This window comes from Thunnus albacares, chromosome 6 (assembly GCF_914725855.1).
Source record: "Thunnus albacares chromosome 6, fThuAlb1.1, whole genome shotgun sequence".
In the NCBI taxonomy this organism is placed as follows: Eukaryota; Metazoa; Chordata; class Actinopteri; order Scombriformes; family Scombridae; genus Thunnus; species Thunnus albacares.
In genome coordinates this window covers 18767882-18789911 of record NC_058111.1, presented here as the reverse complement: position 1 = coordinate 18789911, position 22030 = coordinate 18767882, and the positions used below count along the sequence as shown (strand labels likewise).

The 22030-nt window shown below is 38.6% G+C and overlaps 1 protein-coding gene across 2 annotated transcripts; it reads left to right on the top strand.

The window, feature by feature from the left end:
* The first annotated feature begins 1220 nt into the window (after positions 1 to 1220).
* trarg1a (trafficking regulator of GLUT4 (SLC2A4) 1a) lies at positions 1221 to 19312 on the top strand. Of its 2 annotated transcripts, XM_044353042.1 has the most exons (3): positions 1237 to 2250; positions 16421 to 16547; positions 17063 to 19312. In XM_044353042.1, the coding sequence occupies exons 1-3, from the start codon at positions 1843 to 1845 to the stop codon at positions 17071 to 17073; spliced, it is 546 nt and encodes a 181-aa protein (XP_044208977.1). In that variant the 5' UTR covers positions 1237 to 1842; the 3' UTR covers positions 17074 to 19312. The 2 variants fall into 2 exon arrangements, with proteins under 2 accessions (XP_044208978.1, XP_044208977.1); XM_044353043.1 differs by lacking the exons at positions 16421 to 16547; positions 17063 to 19312 and adding an exon at positions 9998 to 10818 and having other exon boundaries at positions 1221 to 2250.
* The last annotated feature ends 2718 nt before the right edge of the window (positions 19313 to 22030 follow it).

The following is a 22030-nucleotide window of genomic DNA, read 5'->3' as shown; positions in this document are numbered from 1 at the left end:
CACTAATTAGAAACCATATGCAATTTATCTCAATGGAATTATATTTTCAGATCCAGTAAAACATTTTGTAAATCTACACACTTGGATTTCTTAAGTGTTTTCTAGAAAATTGACTCAGAGAGCTGATTTATGATGAGAATCAAGGCTACAGTAAATTCTGCATAGCAGCACAATCCGCTGCTGGCTTTCCTCCATAAACCACTGGTGCTGATGTTGAGAAGAGGAGAAGAAAGGGAGGAGGAGGAGGAGGAGGAGAAGGAGGAGGAGGGGGAGTGATGGGGAGAGGGCTCCGCGCCAGACTGCCCTGCTCCAACATGAGATGCGTCAAGTTAGCCAGAGAAGGCTAAATTAGTACCGGAAGTAAGAAAATCTCGCCTTCAGAATGAAAAATGTTTGATTTTGGAAGGAAGGAAGTGAATAAAGGAGAAGAAAAGACTGTTTCTTGCTTTCTTCTTTTGTTTTTTTACCTTTTCCTGTTCAATTTATTATTTGAATTATCTCATTAAATATACTGTATATGGTTTTTTTTTTAAAGAAAAACAATAAAACTGATTCATTTATCTTTTCACTGACATTACATTCACACTGATGTCCAAAGCAGTTTACTTTTTTGTATACTCTGATACTAGGAGCTATTTGGGGACACTTTGGCATGTGGACAGGAGGAGCCGGAGATTGAACCACCAAACCCAATTAAAGCCAAAATGCTCCACTACAGGTAGGTAAAAGTGATGCAGCCAAATACAGGCTACGATGTCATTTTGAACACAGCAAAGGCCTGTTTTGTCACAGATGTCCTGAAAATTAGCACAAATGTGTGCTGTCACAAAAATAACCAAATATACAGTATGTAGTTTTAAAAGACGCCCGTTCTAAGTGTTTATTTATTCATCTATATTAGTTAATCAATGGAAAATATAATTTGCACCTATGTCCATATTCAATTAATTGTGATTTTTTTTCAGTAAAAACGCTTTATTTGTCTTGTGTGACAGTAGAGTGAATATCTCTTGGTTTTGAACTGCAGATGAAATAAAACTATTCTGAGCAATGAAACAATTAGTTGCAGCCCTAATTATGCAACTACATCCGCACTACTGAGCACATAATGCATCCAATCAGATAGACATCAGTAGGAACACAAGATCGACACTTTGATTTAATAAAAAAAAATGGGCAAATGAGGCTTATATTTTATGTTTCCCCGCCGGAAGTGTGCTGTGCTCCCTCGGGTAACTTTACACTGGTCCCAAGTTGAGAACAGTCACTGTGATGCTGCAGACAGTGGAGGAGAGGAGGAGAAAGTGGCTCATTTCAAGGCTTGCTTTAAGAGAGACGCTTCACCTTCATCCGTCTTCACTCCCAAAAGGAGAGAGGGAAAAAACGTTTAGGTTACTTTTCAATATTCAAACAGACTTAAAGGAAAGTGGTCTGGATCGAGCCGGGCGACAGGAGGTCCTCTGACTAATTTGCTGGTCCTCCTTGGATGTATCAGAGAGGAGGGGAGCTTTTCTTTGGAAATGATTCAAACGGCGGATGTGAAGGAAGGTGAAGGAAAGTGATTCAAGAATGTTTAGAGGAATCACGCTGCTTTCTTTTTCTCTCTGATTTTTTCTTTTCTTTTAATGCTTCATACAGTCACCTGTTAAATAATCACATTTTTCTCCATCAGCTGGTGATTACACTCCTGGTTGTTCAGTCAAAGTTGACAGATTAGTTGTAAAAACTTGCATTCAGCTGATAATGGATTTATCAGTGTCTTCTGACCTGTAATCAGTTCTAAACCAGTTTTTAAAAGAGTATTCCTTTTCTGATATAATTTGATATAACTGAGAGCGGAACATGGCCATCAACACGGACGCCGACTTCCAGAAGTCCAACTTGGGTGAGGGTGGAGGAGGCGCGCCGCCTTTGGACTCCCAGGAGACGGAGAAGCTGCTGGCGGTGACCACCGAGCCTGGAGTGAATGGGATGAAGATGTCCACCTCCTTCACGGTCAACATGGGCGGCGACAAGGACCTGGAGGCCGACCAGAATGGCCACAGCGTCGCCGTGAGATCGGGCTCTGCCGGGCAGCTGGCCGCCGCCGCCCCCCTCTCCCCGTCTAAGGCCAGTCTGAGTCGCTCCTCCACCGGGAACGCCACCGTGCAGGAGACCCCGAAGCCCAGGGATTACCTCATCCTGGTCATCATGTCCTGCTTCTTCCCCGTGTGGCCCGTCAGCATCGTCGCACTGGTGTACTCCATCATGGTGAGTATCAGTTTACTAAACTGTGTCTGCAGCTCAACAAAACTACAAATTAATCGATTATATAGGCTATAAATCTGGATCAAAAAGAGGAGCAGCAGTAATGAATGGAGCAGAAAATATGTTTTACCAAAGTGATAAATTAAGACAGATCACATGTTCACCTTTGAATGGCACCATCTGAGTGCTGACACAATTCCTGAGGGAAGTAAAAGCCCCGTAAATCTCAATCTGACATTAAAAAATGTGACTCAATTGATGCAGAAATCAAACAGAAATTGATCCCAAAATGTCATTTAAAACCTCCAGACTTTGTTGAGCATTGAGCAAGTGTCAGAATTTGAAATGATGTATGATATTACCCTATTCTGCTTCATAAATGTCAAGTTTTTATAACTCACATGGACAAATGAGCAAAATGTCTTCCAGGCACTAAGCACATCTTTCTCCAAGTTATATTTGGTTAATGTTTAGTCTCTCAGCACGCCATTTGTTTACATATCAATTTGATATTTGAGAGAAGAATATCAAACTGCTTGGTAGGGGAATATTCATCCTGAATATATCAATTTATTTTTTTAGATTGATCAGTTACTGTCAATAAACTGAACAAATGGCGACTGCACATTGCAAGTAACCAGAGCCGAAAATGACATCTCAAAATTAGTTATTTTGTCTAACCAGCAGTCCAATAATTCAAAGTTATTTGATTTACAATAATAATGAAAAACAGATAAAAGAAGCAAATCTTCATATTTGAGAAGCTGAGACAGTAAATGTGTTGTTTCTGGATTAATCACTTAATGATTTATCCATTATCAAAATAGATGTTGAACTGTGCCATGATATTTTAATGTTCAATCCCACTGATGCCTGAAATTGCATTCTTTGAAGGTTAGATTTATTTAACATTCAGAAAAAAAGGTTAAAAAAAGCATTTACACCAATACCATCCAAACAAGAAAAGGTCTCAGATGCAATAAACTTCAGCACGCTGCTTCATCTGAATATGAATACTCCTCCATTCTTTTCTAGCATTCTGTAGCAAATCTCTCTAGCAAGTGTGGTGCATTTGCCACTGTGATCCCTGATAAACTCATGAATACAATCGTGAATTCACTGGTACACTCACGCACACACACACATAGAGCCCAGTGCCTCATCAGCTTTCCCTGTGCTGAGGCTTTAAATGATCTCAGGTCTGCTGCTGCCACTCACCTGCTGGTTATTCTGGTTTAGAGGCGCTGACACTTGATTAATCCTCTCACAGAGAGTTCAGGGATGCTGGAAACATTGATACAAGATACAGCTCAACACTGAAGCCACCACATATGCGACTGTTGTATGCCAGTGTCAATTGTGTTGTCAAAAGTGTTTTCTGAGAGTACAATACTTCCAATATTTCATTCCACCCCAACTGTCCACATTCATACAGCGCATGTAATTGTGTGTATAATCCATGTTGAGGATTCTTTATGGATCTAAACTGAAATCTGAAGCTTTCATGTTGTCACCTAGTGAGAGGTCTGCAGCAAGTAGCTGTGTAAGGCTGTGAGAGATTGTACTTTATCCAAACCAGCCAGTGCACAATTTGTAGAAAGTCCCAGATATCAAAGTGAGACACTGCTGGGCTTATGCTTGATTTTGATTTGTAAAAATATAAACACGATGTGAAGCTCATCACTGGTTAGGCTGTGACCTGTCAAGACAATCAACAAATCACTGTAGCAGAGAAATATGTTTTGTCTTTGACAATATTTCATTACATAGATGAATATAGTGATGATATATTAAAGTAGGCGGCATATCATTGATTGTGACCCTTGCATCGCTTTGATACAAGTATCCTATTATTAAAAACCTTTATTATTTTTTTCTTAAGACATACAGCATGCAGTATGCCATTGACACTGCAGCAAAACTGACAACATATTCATAAAGAGTGACTGCCAGCCTGTACATTTTTATCTTAACAGCTCCACATTTTGTCTTCACGTCATGCTGATACTCTTAAATTCTGCTCGAAGCTCCTACAGAAACTCCTAAAAAAAAAGCTGTAGGAGGAATGTGATTATTTCACTGTCACAGCCAATTAGCATTGTACATGTCAGTATGACTATCCACCCATCCTGCTGATTCTGACTCTCCTACATCAAGGTAGACTGATGTAGGAGCAAAAGTGAACAGTTGAGCATCGAAATTCACGTCAATGTCTGAAATTTAAAAAAAAAAATTTAAAAAAAGAGCGAGGTTTGATGGAATATAAATTGCGAATGCAAGTGGCTCAATATTTATTTTGGTTTGGTAATTACAGACATAACTTTGGGCCCAGTGATCAATAACTGTATTTGTCAACTTGCTCCTCACACACAAACTTACAGTAATGTAGGACAGCAGGACTTTATTTCTTAAACCTCCGACTTTCAATTTGTAATTGTCTTAATCTTCAGTGCACAACAGGACCAGTGACATTAATCCGGGCGCTGTGGCATGCTTGTGGCCTAAGATATTGAAACTGTGCATCAAGGTCAAATCCCCTGCTGAAACATACTAAAGCATGCAATGATTTCATGTCATTGAGTACACATGAACTACAAACTCCATCAAGGGGAGTGTGCTTCAGTCCAGGTCAGAGCTGTGTATAATGGACAGCATAAGAGTGTGGTAAACACTTCAGAAGCAGCAATAGCAATACAGAATTGAACTTTGTTGCACCTTTTTAAGCACTTGTATTCAAGACATCTTCAGTCAGGAATTAACTGAGCCATTAACACAAAGGCTGAGCGCTGGTGGACAGCTAGAGTACATGAGTGATGAATAAAATATGACATCCCTGGAGCAACCACTCTTTTCTTCTTGGAAACAATGGTAGTATTTGAAAAACCTATAAGCTAGTCTTACCTTTTTTAAAAATGATTTAAAGTTGATTTATGTATCTGACAAAATATAAGAACAAACTCAGGGTGTGCCACTGTCACTGCAGCTAAGAATGAGGCAGATAATAGGTGAGTATTCAAATTTTGGATGTTGTTGTCATGATATATGTAGTTACAGTCATAGCCGAAGAAACTCGCAAACAATGCTGGCAGAAGAGCTGGAAACCACGTGATATTATTTAGGTTTTAGAATTTACTTCAAATCCCAAAAGCATTCACTACACTATAATAACTGCAAACTGCAAAATGAAGGCTGCAAGCTGCATATTATAGAGAAAAATCACTTTTTGCATCTGGCAAGATAAAACCAAGCTAAGTATCATGTTATGTGTGTGAGCCGGAAACAACAGCAGAGAAGGCGATCTACTGTAACTGAGCAGCACAGATAAATTTGTCTTTTGACAGTCCTTTAGTTTGTCTTTAACGCCACCAGTAGTAACTCTGTTGTATCAGGATTTTAACTCTTAAGGTAGTTGGCCGATGGCAGCTTTGTTGCTCTTGGCACGAGCATTTTCAGCGCACTTTACTTCTGACATTGTGCAGCAGCCAACACTCAAAAGAAACAAGGCAAAGGCAATGCAGTAAACCCATTAGTTCTGTAATATCACTCTTGTGGGCACTACACACCTAAGGGAATATCAGGCAGTATCCGCGAGACAGCCTGTACTTCCCTGAGCCATCATCATGAACCCACTGACATTCACAAGTCAGCCGCTTGCTAATGGCACGGAGAGCGTGTGTATGTGTGTATGCGGGTGTGTCTGTGTGTAGGAACGAGAGAGAGAGAGGCTTTGACAGAGGGCAGAAGAAAGGAAGGTGAAGGAGGGAGAAACTAGAGCTGGCCACTAACTCAATAGAAGGCAAGAGAAGTCAATTTAGTTTCTGTGCAGAGGGCAGATTGGAGCATTTAGCCAGCTCTGTGGCAGTGATCAACATCCTCTCTCTTTCCTGAGGGTATGGACCTTTCCCTACTGGATACGGGCCTGGCAGAGAAGATCAAAACATCATACACTACAAGGGCAGATGGGTGTGAGAGAGACAGCAAATGGCTATAAAGTAGTTCCTATCACTGGATTAAAACGGAATTGAATCAGATACCACAGTGATGTTAGATAAGTGCAAGTGAGTCAGAGCAGGAAAAACAGAGGTTTACGACGCTCGCTGTGAACAAATGAATCAAAAGTAATGTGGTTGATACCACACGATAAAACCCCAGAGTTCAAACTCACTGCTGAGTGCTAATAGTCTCCCTGCTCATGTGAAATGGATACTTCTGGAAAGTTGGATTAGGAAAAAAAAAAGATAGTGGCTCAACTGCTGTTCAGATGTTATAATGAGGAGGAGTCAGAGGAAACAGCCCAGACACTTGAAACCTGAAAACAAGATAAAAGAAAAAGAAAGTAAAAGGAAACATAATCAGTAGTTTGATATATCACAGTAGGAGCAGGGTTCAGTTCCCAATACATACCAAGAGGTTTTCTACCACTTACGAATGTTGATCTGTGTCTGCTGGACAGACAACTGATGATTACACTTTTGTAATAACACAAAAAAGGTTATTGTGTGTCAACGTGGCCAAAAAAATCAATTAATGCAGCTTTTACTCTAAACAAACGTCTTTAAAATGCCTACGTCTACCTACAAAATGACCTGAACAGTTCATACGAACATATGATCCTTTTATGGTGGTGACATAATCTTCATGAAGTCATTTATGTCCACAGTTCACAAGCATCACAGTATGAAAAATACAGCAAGCAAAGACCAATGTAACAATACTGTCTCCTCATGTAACAGTGAGGAGACAGTGTCCATGTTTCAATCTTGTAAACGATCAAAATGAACTATAATTAAGTACAATCTGTGGAGGCCTTATTTAGCCTTGTAAAAGAGTCAGCATCTTTCTGCACTAGCAGATGGTGCATTGCTAACAAAAGGACTGCCAAAAGTTACATCCATCATCATCCACCACCACTTCCAGCAGCAGGACCACCTAAAAGCCATCTTCCAGCTGGCTGCCGCCACAGATCTCTGACAGATGCTCTGGTGGTGAAGGCTTGCGGCTGGCAAACGCAGAAGATGTGCAGCCAATTATGGGGATTGGAGAGGCAGGGGTAATAGGTTTTTACTGCCCGGACCGGCCTAGCCCAGTAATGGGACTGCCCAAACTGCAGGAGCGTTATTGCACACTCTGCAGATTTGCCTGTGAAATATGGACTCGCAATGCTGCACTTGATGAATGTATGTGTGCGTGTGTGCGTGTGTGTGTGTGTGTGTGTGTGTGTGTGTGTGTGTGTGTGTGTAGGTAAATGACTTGTTATTAGCAATCTAGTACTGCAGACATGCATGGAGGGAGAGCACTTAATACTGTTGTTGCCAATTATATGAAGCCTATCAGAATCCTTCAGAGAAAACACCAGATTGCTCATATTAGAACAGAAAACAGATCTTATTTATCATTTGCAATGTTAAACCTGTGCAAGTAATGATATTATCATGCTACAGTGCTGAAAATTGAATGTATGGAATGCTAACACTGTCATGTTGTGGATACAAGTGCACCAGCTTTACAGTGTATGGGGGGGGGGGGGTATCATCAGCCATTTTGACTTTTCTAATACTAGCACCGAGAACTAAAGAAGTCAGAAATCTTTAAATCCTACAAGTAGAGGCTTTAACATTAATGGTGAATGACTATTGAATAGTATCTGAACATGTTCAACAATGTTCAATGCACAAATCACATTGTTACTACAGTGATTTAACAGTGATTAAAGGATAGGTTGACAAATTTTTTAAGTCCGTCTTCAAACAACCGTCAGGGGCCCAAATGAACATTGAAACAGGTTTTGCTCGCTGTAATCATTCCTTCTTTTCATACTGACTATTACAAGATCCTTTGCCAAGGCGCTTTCAATGTAAGTGATGGGGGACAAAATCCACTGTCCTCATTTTGAGCAAAAATGGATTAGTCTGAAAGTAATATGCGGGTTCAGCGGTCTGAGTTAGTCAGATAAAGTGGATATCTTCCACATTTACAGTCTTTAGCGAAAAAAAAATCCCTCTTTGTATCTCGACAAAATGTTTTCCTGGAAGGATCATAACAAAAAGAGGAAATTTGGCACCAAAATGACTTTGAAAGATATTGCCTTGATTTGACTCAGTTGGACGGCTCATATTAGCTTCAAATAAACCTTTAAATACGTTTTTGCACAGAAGGAGAACTGTGGATTTTGTCCCCCATCACTTACATTGGAAGTGCATTAGGAAAGGATCTCTTCAGTATTAACAGGAATGATTACAGCAAGCAAAATGTGTGTCAGTGTTCGTTTGGGCACCTGAGTATTGTTTTAGGACAGACTTAAAAAATTGTGAAAGAAATATGAATCTCATTGTCTCTGCTGACTGTCTGAGTTTTCCTGTGTTACCATAAGGTTCACATTTGTGAATTTGAGTGAATGTCTTTACAACTATTAGATTAGATATTACTATAGATTGCCACATAACATTTGATACAGACATTCATGTCCCCATCAGGATGAAATGAAATAATTTTGGTTATCTGACATTTCATGTAGTGCCAAAAAAAATGATCAATTTGTCCAACACTTTGGTTTATTACTAAATACCTGCAAAACATTGACATTCACATTAGCTGTACTTTGTGTTTAACGCTAGTTAGAAAATGATTCAGATGGTGAACATAGTAAACATTTTACCTGCTAGACGTAATGTTAGCATAATGACGTTTGCTTTTAGCAAGTACAGCCACACAGAGCTGCTAGTGTTCAAACTTTTAGTGTTAAAAGTTCACAAGTCTGACTCAGATTTATAATTTCATTGTTTGTATCATTACATTTATCCACACTTAGCTTCACATCACATTGAAGTAGTAAAGAGCTATACATTAATTTAATATTGTACCTAGACTTTTGTTGTCTGCTCAACTCCTCTGATGGATCTGACCAAACTTTCTCCTAATTGCTAATTAGTGCTTTGTTTTCATGTATCAGTCAGATACCTGTTTAGTCACAGATGTGTTTGCCACATTCTGGACAGGACAGCCAGCATGTTATAGAAGTACTGTGTAATGATAATCTAATTTTGTTTTGACATTACTATTAGCAGCATGTTCTGTTAAGCTTAATAACAGTGAAACTGTGAAATGTATTTAAATAAGCCTGTCTGACAGTGGTTCACTTATTACTGATGTGCTAAATTGGAATAAGGTGTACACCATTATGGCGTCGTGTTTTTGTGGTGGCTTATTTCAACTGTGTTTCCAGTTCACAAGCTAACCAAGATATAAAGACAATTAAAATTCATGAGCTGTAGCAGCAGCTAGAATGCATTTTATAGCTCCGAGAATGAGAGCGGTGCCATCATAGGTCTGACAGATTTGATCATCTGACTGCGTTGAGTGGTTTGCAATTTTAATGGAGATTGTAGTGTAACAAGACAGAGTCTAAAAGCCCTGCTAGCGGCCCCTCGAGGCTGTGATACACCTTACATCCAACTAGACCAAAGTGTTTAGAACAAACCAACTGAGGGACTCTCTCTTTTGCTGCATAACAATGACTACAATTACTGAAGTATAAATTGTCCTTGAATTTTGAAAAATGTATTTAAAGGTATTCTCAGCTAAAAAGTAAAATCAGTAGAAAAAGGTTAACATACTTTAAAGAGGGCCGAAAAGCTTGAGCAAAAAATGAATGTTTTATAGGAAATAACGGGTGTAAATGTGAACAAAATGGCCAGTCTCACAGACATACAGTAACTACACACCACCTTCTTGTTGTGTCCCTCTCCACCAGGCTGCTGCCGGCTCTTCATTATTAATGACAAGAGAGAAAGGGAGCACTTACTAACATCCTAGCCTCCACCTTCCTCTGCTGAACAGCCACATGAACTGGAGAGTGAGAGAGTGTGTGTGTATGTTTGTGTGTGTATGTGTGCGTGTGTGTGAGGCTGGTGTGTGTACACTCATAGCACAATGAACAGTGGACAAGACACTTTGAGGGTAGAATTTCCCATTCAGAAAACAAATATGACCAGGCTTACTCTCGCTGTGAATCAATATAGACATTCACCAGCCAAGTGAAGGGTGCCTCCCACTAACCAAACACACACACACACACACACACACACACACACACACACACACACACACACACACACACACACACACACACACAGTTAATCTCCTGCAGCCCCTGAGGCTACTGTCAAACAAGGTGGGTGTTTTTATTTATTTATTTATTTTTTCTTATGATGGATATTTTTTTTTAATCTGCCCTATTTTCATTAATCTTTTTTTTCATTCTCTAAACAAGCACAAGCTAAATAGGCTGTGTTTTTTTCAAAGGGGCTTCCATTGATTTAAGGTGCTGATGTTGCTTTTCGCTGTGATGTGAGTCCAGATCAATAAAGGCTCCTCTGGGACTGTGTTTGTACCACAGCTTCACATTGCACTACTGGAAGTGAGTGTGTCGCCATGTGTGAGGTAGAGAAATCTCTTATTTTACTGTCAAGAGCCCAGATTGACACCTGTATTGATTTAACTTTTGTGAAAGTCACACTGAAATTGTACTAAAACCTATTTGATACCTTTTAACTGATTTTTTTTATTCTTCAAATTGGCCCTACAGTTAAAATTATTTCAATCAAATTTCTTATCTTTGTCTTTCAAAAACATTGTGATTTTAACAAGTATAAAGCCTAAGATCATATTTAAGATATGTGTCAAAAATAAATAGATAATAATAGAAGTTACAAAAACATAAAACCAGATTGCAAAAATGATCAGTATACTTATTGTTCATTTAAACATTGTTGTCTGCTCAGCAGCACCTAGTTCAGTGTATCATCTTGGAGTTTTACTGTCACCACCCACATGCCCCAAGTGCATTGTGGGTCCTGACTATTCCAGAGACAGCCTGGAGACAGAGAGGCTCATGGGAATGAGAGGTTGAGGTAACTTGTGGGAGAGCAGAGAAGATAGAGGGAGGGCACTTTCTCTCTGCAGTGTAATCTTATCTTATACTAAGGCAACCCCAGCTCTGTGCTGTATCCTCAGCCAGGACTGACTGAGTGGGGCAAGAAGAAATATTTCCTAGTTATTATGGTAAATGTATGTGAAAGCAATATTTGAAGCATGAAAGGCATTGTTTTGGATTAGTTGTCAGTTATCAATACACATATGAATGAAATGTGTCAAAAGTTGGGTGAGAATACCACTGGAAGCCCAGTACTGCTGTTAAATGTTAAACCCCTACAGTGGGTATCAGGTTGTGTTGTCATAAATCTACTGGGCCCTCTTGAAAGGTGACTTAATGTATCTTTAAATTGCCTTTGAATCCCACTCTAACTGAAACAGTGAACAGATACTCGTCAGCTTTACCTGGCCTTCTATGTACATCATATCTACTTAAGCTGACCTACATTGGCTGCTCCCACTGGCTTGAAAGGCAGTTTCATCTGTTTGCCATGTCCTGCTCAGTAGTGCAGCCAGCATACCTGATTATCGAGTCTAGTCTCCCAAATAGTCACTAGTTATATTAGAATGTTTTCTACACAGTTCTCTGACCCGATACGTGTTTACACTGTCTTTCAATCAGCTGCTTAATTGAGTCTTATGTCTTCTATCTTCTTTGGCTAAGCTACAATGGCTGACCCAACTAGCTCGATAGGCAATTTCATCTCAATGCCATATCGTCACTGTTTACTCAGCGACCCCTCTGGCACGAGAGACTTTTCATGACCTCAGCCACATTGTTTTGGAAATGAAAACAAAGTTTTTGCCCACTGATACCCAAATACTCATCTCTTCCTCTCTCTCCATCTTGCTCTGTTAGCTACTACGGCCCACAAACGGTGAAGTGTGGTTTTATATGACCAATGTGGCTATCTACTCACCCAAAGTCACATTTGATTGGACGAACTTTTGTAAATGCCATTTGAAACTGTTTACAGAAAGAGAAAAGACAAATAAATGAACAATTAACACAGGGACACAGGATTAAAACTGGGAAAATGTATCTTTCATTTCATGGGGCCTTCTTTAAGGAGAAAAGTGACCTACAAAAACATAGCTGAATAATTCAATATAGGTGAGGGGAGGGAGAGGCCCATTTCCTGCTTTACTGCACATGCTGTGGCTTCTGATTTGAAAAGACATGTTCAGCACCGCGGACAGCTCCTGAACTTTTCATCAGGTTGAAAAAGTAAAGGGCAGTGCCAACACAGGCACACATTCATGACCTTATTGCATGTGCGCTGGTACATGTAACCCTTCACCTTTCTCTTTACTGTAACACTCTATTTTACAAAGTACAAGTGACATTTTTCTAATACTGCGTTCCCTCTGTGTTTGACCTCTGAACAGTATCAGTTCACTGGGGCACAGACGTAAAAAGTAGTTACAGTGAAAGCACCCCACAGGGATGCTGACCTACACTGCTTAGTGTGTATTGACCCCCAAGCAGCTCTGGATTAGTGATTGGACACTGCACTGAGATGATCTCACTGCTGCATTTACGAAAACTTCCCTGGTGTTATGCATTACCCCGCTACACTACAGATACACTGCTGATGTGAAAGGGTGTTTAGCTATCATGTGGTGCTTAAATGTTCATCATCAGAGGCTCAATGAATGCCATGCTGATGTCATCAACACCATCCTGCAGTGCTTTCACGCTGCCTGATGGATGCATGGAGTCACACAACCAGAGTGAGACAGCTGTTGTTGTTCCTTCTCTCACTAAATCCTGTCATTCGTGTGAAGTACTGAAAGAAACACAACTCTGTTTTGGTAGAAGTTGTGGAGTCTTTTATCATTGTCTTTTAGCACCAATGATACACTCAGTTAACTAACTATAGACTTTTTGATGCTGTGCATGTTTCCTGTTGGCCAATTTTAAACTGTTTTGTTTAGAGATGAATTAATTAGTCAATTAAACCGAATAAAAACAAATCTACAGAAAAATCGTCAACTATTTTGATGATCTGTTTAAGTAATTCATCAAGTAAAAATGCCAAACATAAACATTCTCTGGTTCTAGCCTCTCAATTGTGAGGATTTGCTGCTTTCCGTGTTTTAAATCACTGTATATTGACTAAATAAGTTATATGAACACATAACCTTGGACTCTGGGAATTTGTGACGTCATTTTTCACAATTTTCTGACATTTTATAGACTAAATTATTAATTGAGTAATCATAAAAATAACAGATAGATTAATCAATAATGAAAATAGACCAGGCATCCTTTGTATGTATGTATGTTTTCTATACTTTCATACAGTACACTCACTTATATACTATTTAATAAAGTACTTACATAAGGACAATACTGAAAAAGAAAACATGACAATTATGGATCAAACCTTTGTTTATGACAGAATATTGATATTTATATAAATGATATATTTATTTGATGATCTTTAACATAGTCAGATGTCAGTGTGTGTGTGTGTGTGTGTGTGTGTAAATGTATCAGCCAGCATGTAAGATGCCTTGTGCTTTCAAATAATGCCTAAATGTTCCCTTACTATTGATTCTTGTGCGGTTCTGTGAGTGTCAGTGCACACATGTACATCATGTGGCATCTTTATAGAAGCATCACAAATTAAAATCAGCCCAAATTAAAGGCAAACCAAAGCTGATGAGAGGATAGCGACATCAGCCGCATGTGATTTGTTGTTTGGGGACTCTCACACAAGAAAGCAATGCACGGGGATTGAGGATTCCCATCCGTCATGCCTCACACACATACACATAAATCATCCTGTCACCATATCTGCAGCATACACAAAGCAATATGCATACAACATTAAGTTGATCTACAACCCCTTCACAGTGCTGCCTGCACCCACTCCATCCAATTGGCTCTGCAAGTCACATCCTTTAACCAATCCCACCCTGCCAATCTGAAATAGACAATTTCACTGTTTACAGCTGGCAATCAAATATTGTTCAAATTTTACTTTATGGGACTCTACGGCACCCAGTTGACAAGTCAACATTCATGTACTGCATGTGAGTCACCACTTTAAAACAACTCGGCTGTCGATTAACAGAAAACCACCCGATAAGATAAATATTTTAGAGCAGAGTGCTGCTGGAGAGGGAACTTTCTCAGGGTTATATATATAGAGCCCACTGTATTCACTCTTACTGTAGTTTCTGTGCTGTATCTGCACAGCAGGCATCTTCAACCTGAGTTTAAACTGTAAATCATCCCTGCAGTTTGTGCCATTACCCTTATCTTCAAAGGCAACCTCAACTCTTCAGCTGAAGTTGCCTTTTCTGAATGCTCTTCTCTTACATTTTTATTGTCTGTCTTGGAAATATAAAGGTTTTCTTTGTTGCTGGATGCTTGTATTGATGAATTGAAGCTCACTCTGGAGTTGCACTCTTTGAAAGTCACTGTGGAGAAGCACAGTGATGTAAAATGTAAATATGAATGTCGCAACTGTCTACAGACTCAACTGGATAAGATGGAGATGGTGAGCCAGACATGATGCAGGTTTACTTTTATTAACTGTCAAAAACTGGAGCTCATGTGGATGTAAAAATACAAACATCAATGGCTTGAATAAAGATAATTATTGTACTAATAGTATTCATTTACCTTTTAGTCGAGTATCTCTTTAATGTTTTTTATTCAGTGATCTTTCTTTGTTGTCCTTATAGATGTGGTGCCATATTTTATGATCATATATAAAAGAAGGCTGATATTTAGCAATTAATTCTAACATTTGCTAATTTCAGTAGCTCCACAGACTGTATACAGTCTATGCTTACTAGTAGTCCATTCAGTCATAAACAGCAGTATGAAGAAATTAAACTTTTGTTCTGATGGTGGCACTAGAGGAAAAGTCAGAGGATCACCAAATTTATTAGAATTTATCCTTTAGGGAGCTTGAATATCTGTAGCTGATTTCACAACAATCTATCCAACAACTGAGATATTTTAAAAAATAAAGCTATTTCACTCAAAACCAAAAATGTCAGCCTCTTAGTGGGATCACAAAAGTCAGTAGGATTCATCCTTTGAGGAACATAAATATCTGTATGAGACTTTAAGGTAATCCACCCAGAGATATTTCATCTGCACCAAAGCAGTGGACCAACCAACCGATATTGCCAGTCACTTGCATGCACTTGTGTGGCTTGTAATGAAAGCATTTCTATATGTTAACAGTTAAAGTCATGAAGTCACAACATTAATTAAATAAAATCCAATGAATCTGAGAATGTTTGTGTTTTGCCTGTCTGTCTTTCCGACCGACACTGGAGAACAGCTGCTGAACTCTTAGAAACAGTCATCTCTCAATTCAGTCAGTTTAACTAATTTTAATTTTTGTTTTTAATGATCAACACTTTATTTGGTTTTCTAACAGACATAACAACCTTTAAACAGAAACAGAGAGAAGAACTTAAATATTATTTAAAAAAGGTTCAATCAAAATAATAGAGTACAAAGTAAATAATGACATAAAAAAGGAAATTATAATGGGGGTTCAGAGCCATATGAGAGTGAAATGTGGAGCATATTCAATGTGCGAGGAAATACAAATAAATTGCAAATAAAAAGGCTGTTACCATATTGTGAAAGGTTTCAAGGGCTTTTTATGTGACTGAGGTATCGGTTCCATTTCAGACTATATCTATCAACCTGATTATTAATCCTAAACAACATTTCTCATAAGCTGAGGTACATACATGTGCTGGAGGTAAATCAACAGATTCCCACTCTTGAACAATGATCTTCCTACCCAACATAATTGCTGTGTGAATCCAGAATCCATTACGTAGAATCATTTTCCTTTCCGTATCAGTAAAAGTCTGATTTAGGTCGACCTCTCAGGTCTTTTTTAGACTTGAGGCCTGTAGAACATGAACATGAAGGTTAAGATGCCCGACCTAATGGTGTCGTTGTGGCTGGAGGATCGGAACAGGAATTTCATTCCTTCAGATCTTTTCTTTGACAATTCCTAAAAATTCTACTGTAGTTGTATTTTTCATTTACATTTTTAATACATCTGTAATTCTCAAGCCCCAAACTCTCTGGGAAAATGTAACCACCGTCATTTAAGAGTAAATTCCAAGGTTAGCAGGAAAATGAGGATGTTTACATCATACATTAACACCTCATCTGTGTCTTGTGCTATAGCTTGAAAAGATCATCAAAATGTTTTTCTTGGTAATACCATGTACTTTCATGTGTCTCCAGTCCAGAAACAGTCTCCAGGCGGGGGATATGGACGGGGCCAGGAGGCTGGGTCGACTGGCTCGTCTGCTCAGTATCGTCTCCATCGTCCTAGGTGTGGTCATCATCACAGTCTACATCTCATTTGCAGGTAAAGAAACAAGACAAGCAGGATCAAATACAACATACAGTTATGTAAATTTTGAAAAATTATACATGATGTTTGTGATCATTATATATATTTACTTTTTCTAGTACTATAGCTGTAAAATATCTTTCCTGTTTACAGTAAAGCTTATGAATATGGAGCCTAAATATGATGTACGATATATGTACACACACACACATAGTGCTTTAACAACAAGTGTTCAACAACAAAGAATGCCTACTGCATTACGATTACAGGGTGATAAATGACACCATCCACACAAGCACGAGATGTGTGTTTTTCTATGTCCAAACTCAGCACATTTCCAAGCCGTGTGTGTGTGCGTAGATTGATTTAACACTGCAGCGATTGTAGTGGGCTGACTGTGCAGCACGGGCGGTTGCCCTAGAGCTACACCAGTCAAAATAAAGAATTTGATGGTGAGTTTAACCTGTCTTTGTGCCTGATCTGTCTTTCTCTGATGATGCCACCCCTCTCTCCTCTTTATTCCTTTCTAGCATCAAAGTGACACAGAGGACCTGGGGGAGAAAAATGAACCGTGAAAGCCAAACCACGGATGCAACAACAAAAAAAAAAAGCCCGTTCCAAAACAAAAGATGAAATGCAATTCCTAACTTTATGCCATATTGTAATTACATCATGACCACCTTCCAAAAGCAAAAAATAGGCATCCAATGAGAGTGGGTGCTGCAGCAAATAAACTAATAAAAACTCAGAGAAAAAAATCATTCAGAGATGCATGCATTAGAATCCAGTAACATTTGCTTGACAAAAATAATGAAAAACCTGATGTAAAATTGTTCAGGTTAAAACAGAGGGAAAAGAAAATGCAGATTTGTTTGTATTCAGGAGAACTCTTTTTGGAATAAAGGACTTCTTGAGATGAAGAGGATGATCCCCGCGTGAGGACAGAATGAGACTTTTTCTATGTCTGGGATGGGGCTTGTTTCAAAAACGGATTTTGGATTTGGACTTCAAACTTTGGACAGCTGCATATAATCCTCATATATTCCTTACCAAGCCTCCTGCATTCAAAGCATATACAGCTACAAATATATTTGAAATATGGATATATTAATATATATATATATATACACATATATATATATATATATATAGATGTACATTTTATAAAATGTTTGTATGCCAAGTGGTGCTGGGTTTGTTAAGGCTGTCACAACGGCTGTTTTGTCGGCACTTGGATTATCGATGGATATTCAAGGGTTTGTGAAAGGGGGCAGGGAACACATTTTTAATTTTTGTTATTTATTATGATTTTTATGAACTAAAAAAAAAAAGAGACCACTGCATGCCTGAATGTAGAACCAAATTCCTGCCTTTGTTTCGACTGTTATTAGTTGTCTCTTTTCTTATCATGGAGTCAGAGAGGCAAACAGGTTTGCACATGGAAGAGCGATTTGTGTACATTACGTGTGAAGTCCAGCCACTGAAGAATGTGTGAGGACTGAGATTTAACCCTCTAACACCCCCAATGTCTCCAAGACCTCTTTTACCTTGTTTTGTGTTGGCAGAGACTGACACGCATGCAAAACCTGCCACCAATGACTTATTTTCCCATCAGTTCCTCTGATCCTTTTCCACCAAACCTTAGTGGCTGCCACCTCTCAGTTTTGTCTTTGATCCTTCATCTTGTACCCTTAAACTCCATTTTACATTTCACCTTTTACTACCTTTCTACACCTGTTTTCCATTACCATTCCTAAATTGTGATACATTGACTGTTAAATGCCATTGTTTCACTGAATGTTTTTTTCCGCTCCTTGTATCGGTATGAAATGTATTTATATGGGAAAATATATATGCAATATGTACGCATGCTATGGGCTACAGGCTTACACACATTTATTTTTTTGTAAATGAACAGGCCTATGAGTTTGACTGAGTAGCAAACAGCATTTAAAGACCATTTCTTGGAGATCTAAGCACAGCAGATTGTCTGTGTTCATCACTTTATCAGAGAAGTCACTGTATTATGTCCACTGTGGCTACACTGTTGTATTGACACATTACAGGCTTATGCTACAAGCACATGCAGAATCACTGTAAGACCATGTCACATTCGTTTAAATCCATAACTTTTCTTTCATCTTTAATGCTTACATTTTCAATTTTTGCAATTTAAATCAGGAATCATTTGGACCAAGTCCTTTTAAGATAAAAATAAAAAGTGATACCCACAGAATTTTCTTAAATTTTACTTATTTAAGGGCTGATATGTTAGTGAAACAAGGAAAACAATAGCTATGAAATACCTAAATAAAGATTAAATTAATCAGACTATGCAGCTAATTCCTGAGATTACCAGGCTTGACTGACTCTGCCAAGTCCTAAAATGAAAATGAAGTTTAAGGCTGACCAACTGTGATCTGTTTTATCAATTACATTCCATCGGTAAAGATCGGTAAAGATTTCCTGTTAACTACCATGAGGAGATGTTACATTATGCCTGAAATTAGAGTGTGTCATTTCTGATGGTCACAACAAAGCCCTGGTAATGTGTGCTACTGTTCTACTGTTATTCTCTAATATTCCATTTTTTCATCTCTGATATGATGGTCGGGAGCTAAATGTTTAGTCTAAGCACTGTTCTGTCAGTAAAACAGTTAAAAACCTTCATTTCATTCTTATATGCGACTGTGTTTCTTTTCCAGTATACTGTATGCGCCAGTTTTCATCTCTGTGGTGTACATTTTGCATGTCTGGAATAAACGTTACCATGCATGGTCTGAGTTTTGCCTTTGATGATGACAGCAGGTAACGATATGAAATTAGTTTAGAGGACAGAACAAGGCTAAGAGTCTACAGCCATGCTCGCAGATACTTGAAGCTAAATGCTAAAGTCAAATGACCACAATGACAATACTACATTAACATGCTGATGTTTAGCAAGTATGATGTTTACCATGTTTTCTTATTGTGTTAGCATGCTAACATTAGCTAATTAGCACTAAAAAGCTGAGGCTGATGGGAATATCTTATCAGTAATCAACCAACGTACCAGACAAAGTACAAGTCTGAGTTTAAGGCGTGTACTTGTGAGCATGATTTGTGACATCACAACCATTTTGGAGCCAAACGTGGTCCGGTATGCAACTTATACTTAGTGTGATATGGACACTTGAAGCCTCCAGTACACAAACACTGAGAATGGACTTTACAGTGAAGTAGGAGCCATCTTGCATTCAGCAGTTAAACTTCTGAAATGAATAATATTTGCATATTCATATATTCTGGATTTTTCAATGAAGGAGAAGAGAAGATGTCGTTTTTAAGGAACTAATTGAACATTTTAGTGGGTAAACCACATCAGACACAAATTATTAGTCAAAGCAGAGTATTTTTATCTGTCTTGAAACCTGTCTGCAGTAGGTCTTCAAAAATCTGCTGAGATTGTTTCTGAGAGATGTTCATTCAACACTATGACTATAAAACATAGCTGCAGTATTATTATACCGGGCTATGCTACACTGTACAGCTGTTGCTTTTATTATATCTAAACTGTGTACATAAAGCAGGTTCTTATATATGTTTGTGTCTCAGAGCACACAAACACCATTTATCATGGCCGCCACAACTACGGACTATAGATGGAAAGATATTGCACTTTTAAAGCCAGCTCGCCACACCGACACACTGCAGACACCTAAATTCTGACCACACAGCAAAGGCAACACAGAAAGACCTGCAGCATTTCTTCCATTGAAGGTAAGGGCTTTTCCTGGGTTTCAGATACAGTCTATTCTTTAATTTCCTTTATTTTCCCCATTCTCGAAAACTGCAAGAAAAAAATGGCAATTGTTTCGCTGTAACTTTTTAACTCACACTCATCATTAGATATTTGAAGAGAGAAATGATAGAGGCCATTATGTCAACAGACGAGTGAAGTATCCCTGCTGTTTATTTTCACAAAATGCTGCTTAAAATAGCCATTGGATTCCTGCACAGGCACAGAGCACACATTTCAGCTGCTTTGAATTAACAGAGTTTGTGCTTGTCAGAAGTCACTGTAAGTGCAACCCTCAAGAGTGAGAGGATCTGGTGATTAGTGCTGCTTGGCTGATGTTCAGTCAAAGTGGCTGAAATATCGACAGCATCTGCACCTCTGCCATCTACTGATAGTGTGTACACAATGGTACCAAATTTTGACCTCAGCACAGGATTTCCCTCCAAAAGAACGTAAGACAGGAAGGGACAGATGGCAGTGCTTCTCTGACTGCTGTGAAACAGACAAAAGGCTACAGTAAATATGTAAAACAGCTGTACCTAATTCTATTTAAAATAACAATCTGAAGCTTTCTGCATCTTCAAACTAAAGCACAGATGATGGTGCAGCTACAGTAGCTTTGGATTTGGGAAGTTGTTTGACCTCATTGTTGGTATGTGGTGAGAAAGGTCATCTACTAAACAAGCTAAATGAAAAAAGAAATATTATTTACTTAAGTGATTAAATTAGGCAAGCAAGGACACTGTCGACCAGACAGGTACTGAAATATAACCTGTCAATTGAGTATTTTACTTTTTCATCACACACCATAAACATGTAATGATATTTTATTTAAAAATAAACATGTTTTTCAGATTTAAATCAAGAATGACCTAAATATCTAATGTCAGGGTGAGTTAGTTTATAGTGATAAAATATGAGGACGTACAGTATAGAAGGCCTGTGCTTTGCACTCCTCAATGATGGTAGTAGCAGTGATAAAATTAGGAAAACGGACATTTTACCAGGGCCTCCATTCAAAATGCCACTAACTGCAATTTTGTAAGTCCTTTGATGAATGTAAAGACATTTTACAAAAACCTAAAAAGTCTTCAAAGTTTTCTAGACTTTTACTTCATCTTTGTGAGCAAGGCTTCAAACAGAGCGAATGAGGACAAGAAACCAAATTTATCCTCTTCGGTCCACTGAAGTGATCCTATTTTATTTTGATTCCAGTCGTGTAACAGCATCAAGCTGTGAGACAAAAACACATTGATGTTTCTCACACAGCTGCCTTGCTTTGACATTCCTACACCCCCACCAACAAACTAAGACTTTAATCTAAAGAGTCCAACCCTGACTGAAATCATCCCCTTCTCCCATGAAATGTTTTCAGTTCCCATCTTCAAATTCACACACCACCGTCCCCAGTATAGTAGTGAATGTGTAGCTCGGTCATTAAATAGCCCATCATAAAAGTGATGTCATGTTTACACGTTTCCTCTAAAGGGGGAACTACAGTACATGCAGCTCCTGATTTTCTATTGTGCATTCAACTTGCCTGGTTGCTCTGAAAGATTAGAGAGAAATGAAGATATGAATGAAGTATAAATATATTTTATGAGATATGAAAATATGATAAAAGATTTTCAATAGCCTTAGCCTTCAATTCACCATTGAACACTACTGTCCTTGATTTGAATAGATCTGTGAGTGTCTCTATTGAGAATGATAAAATAAA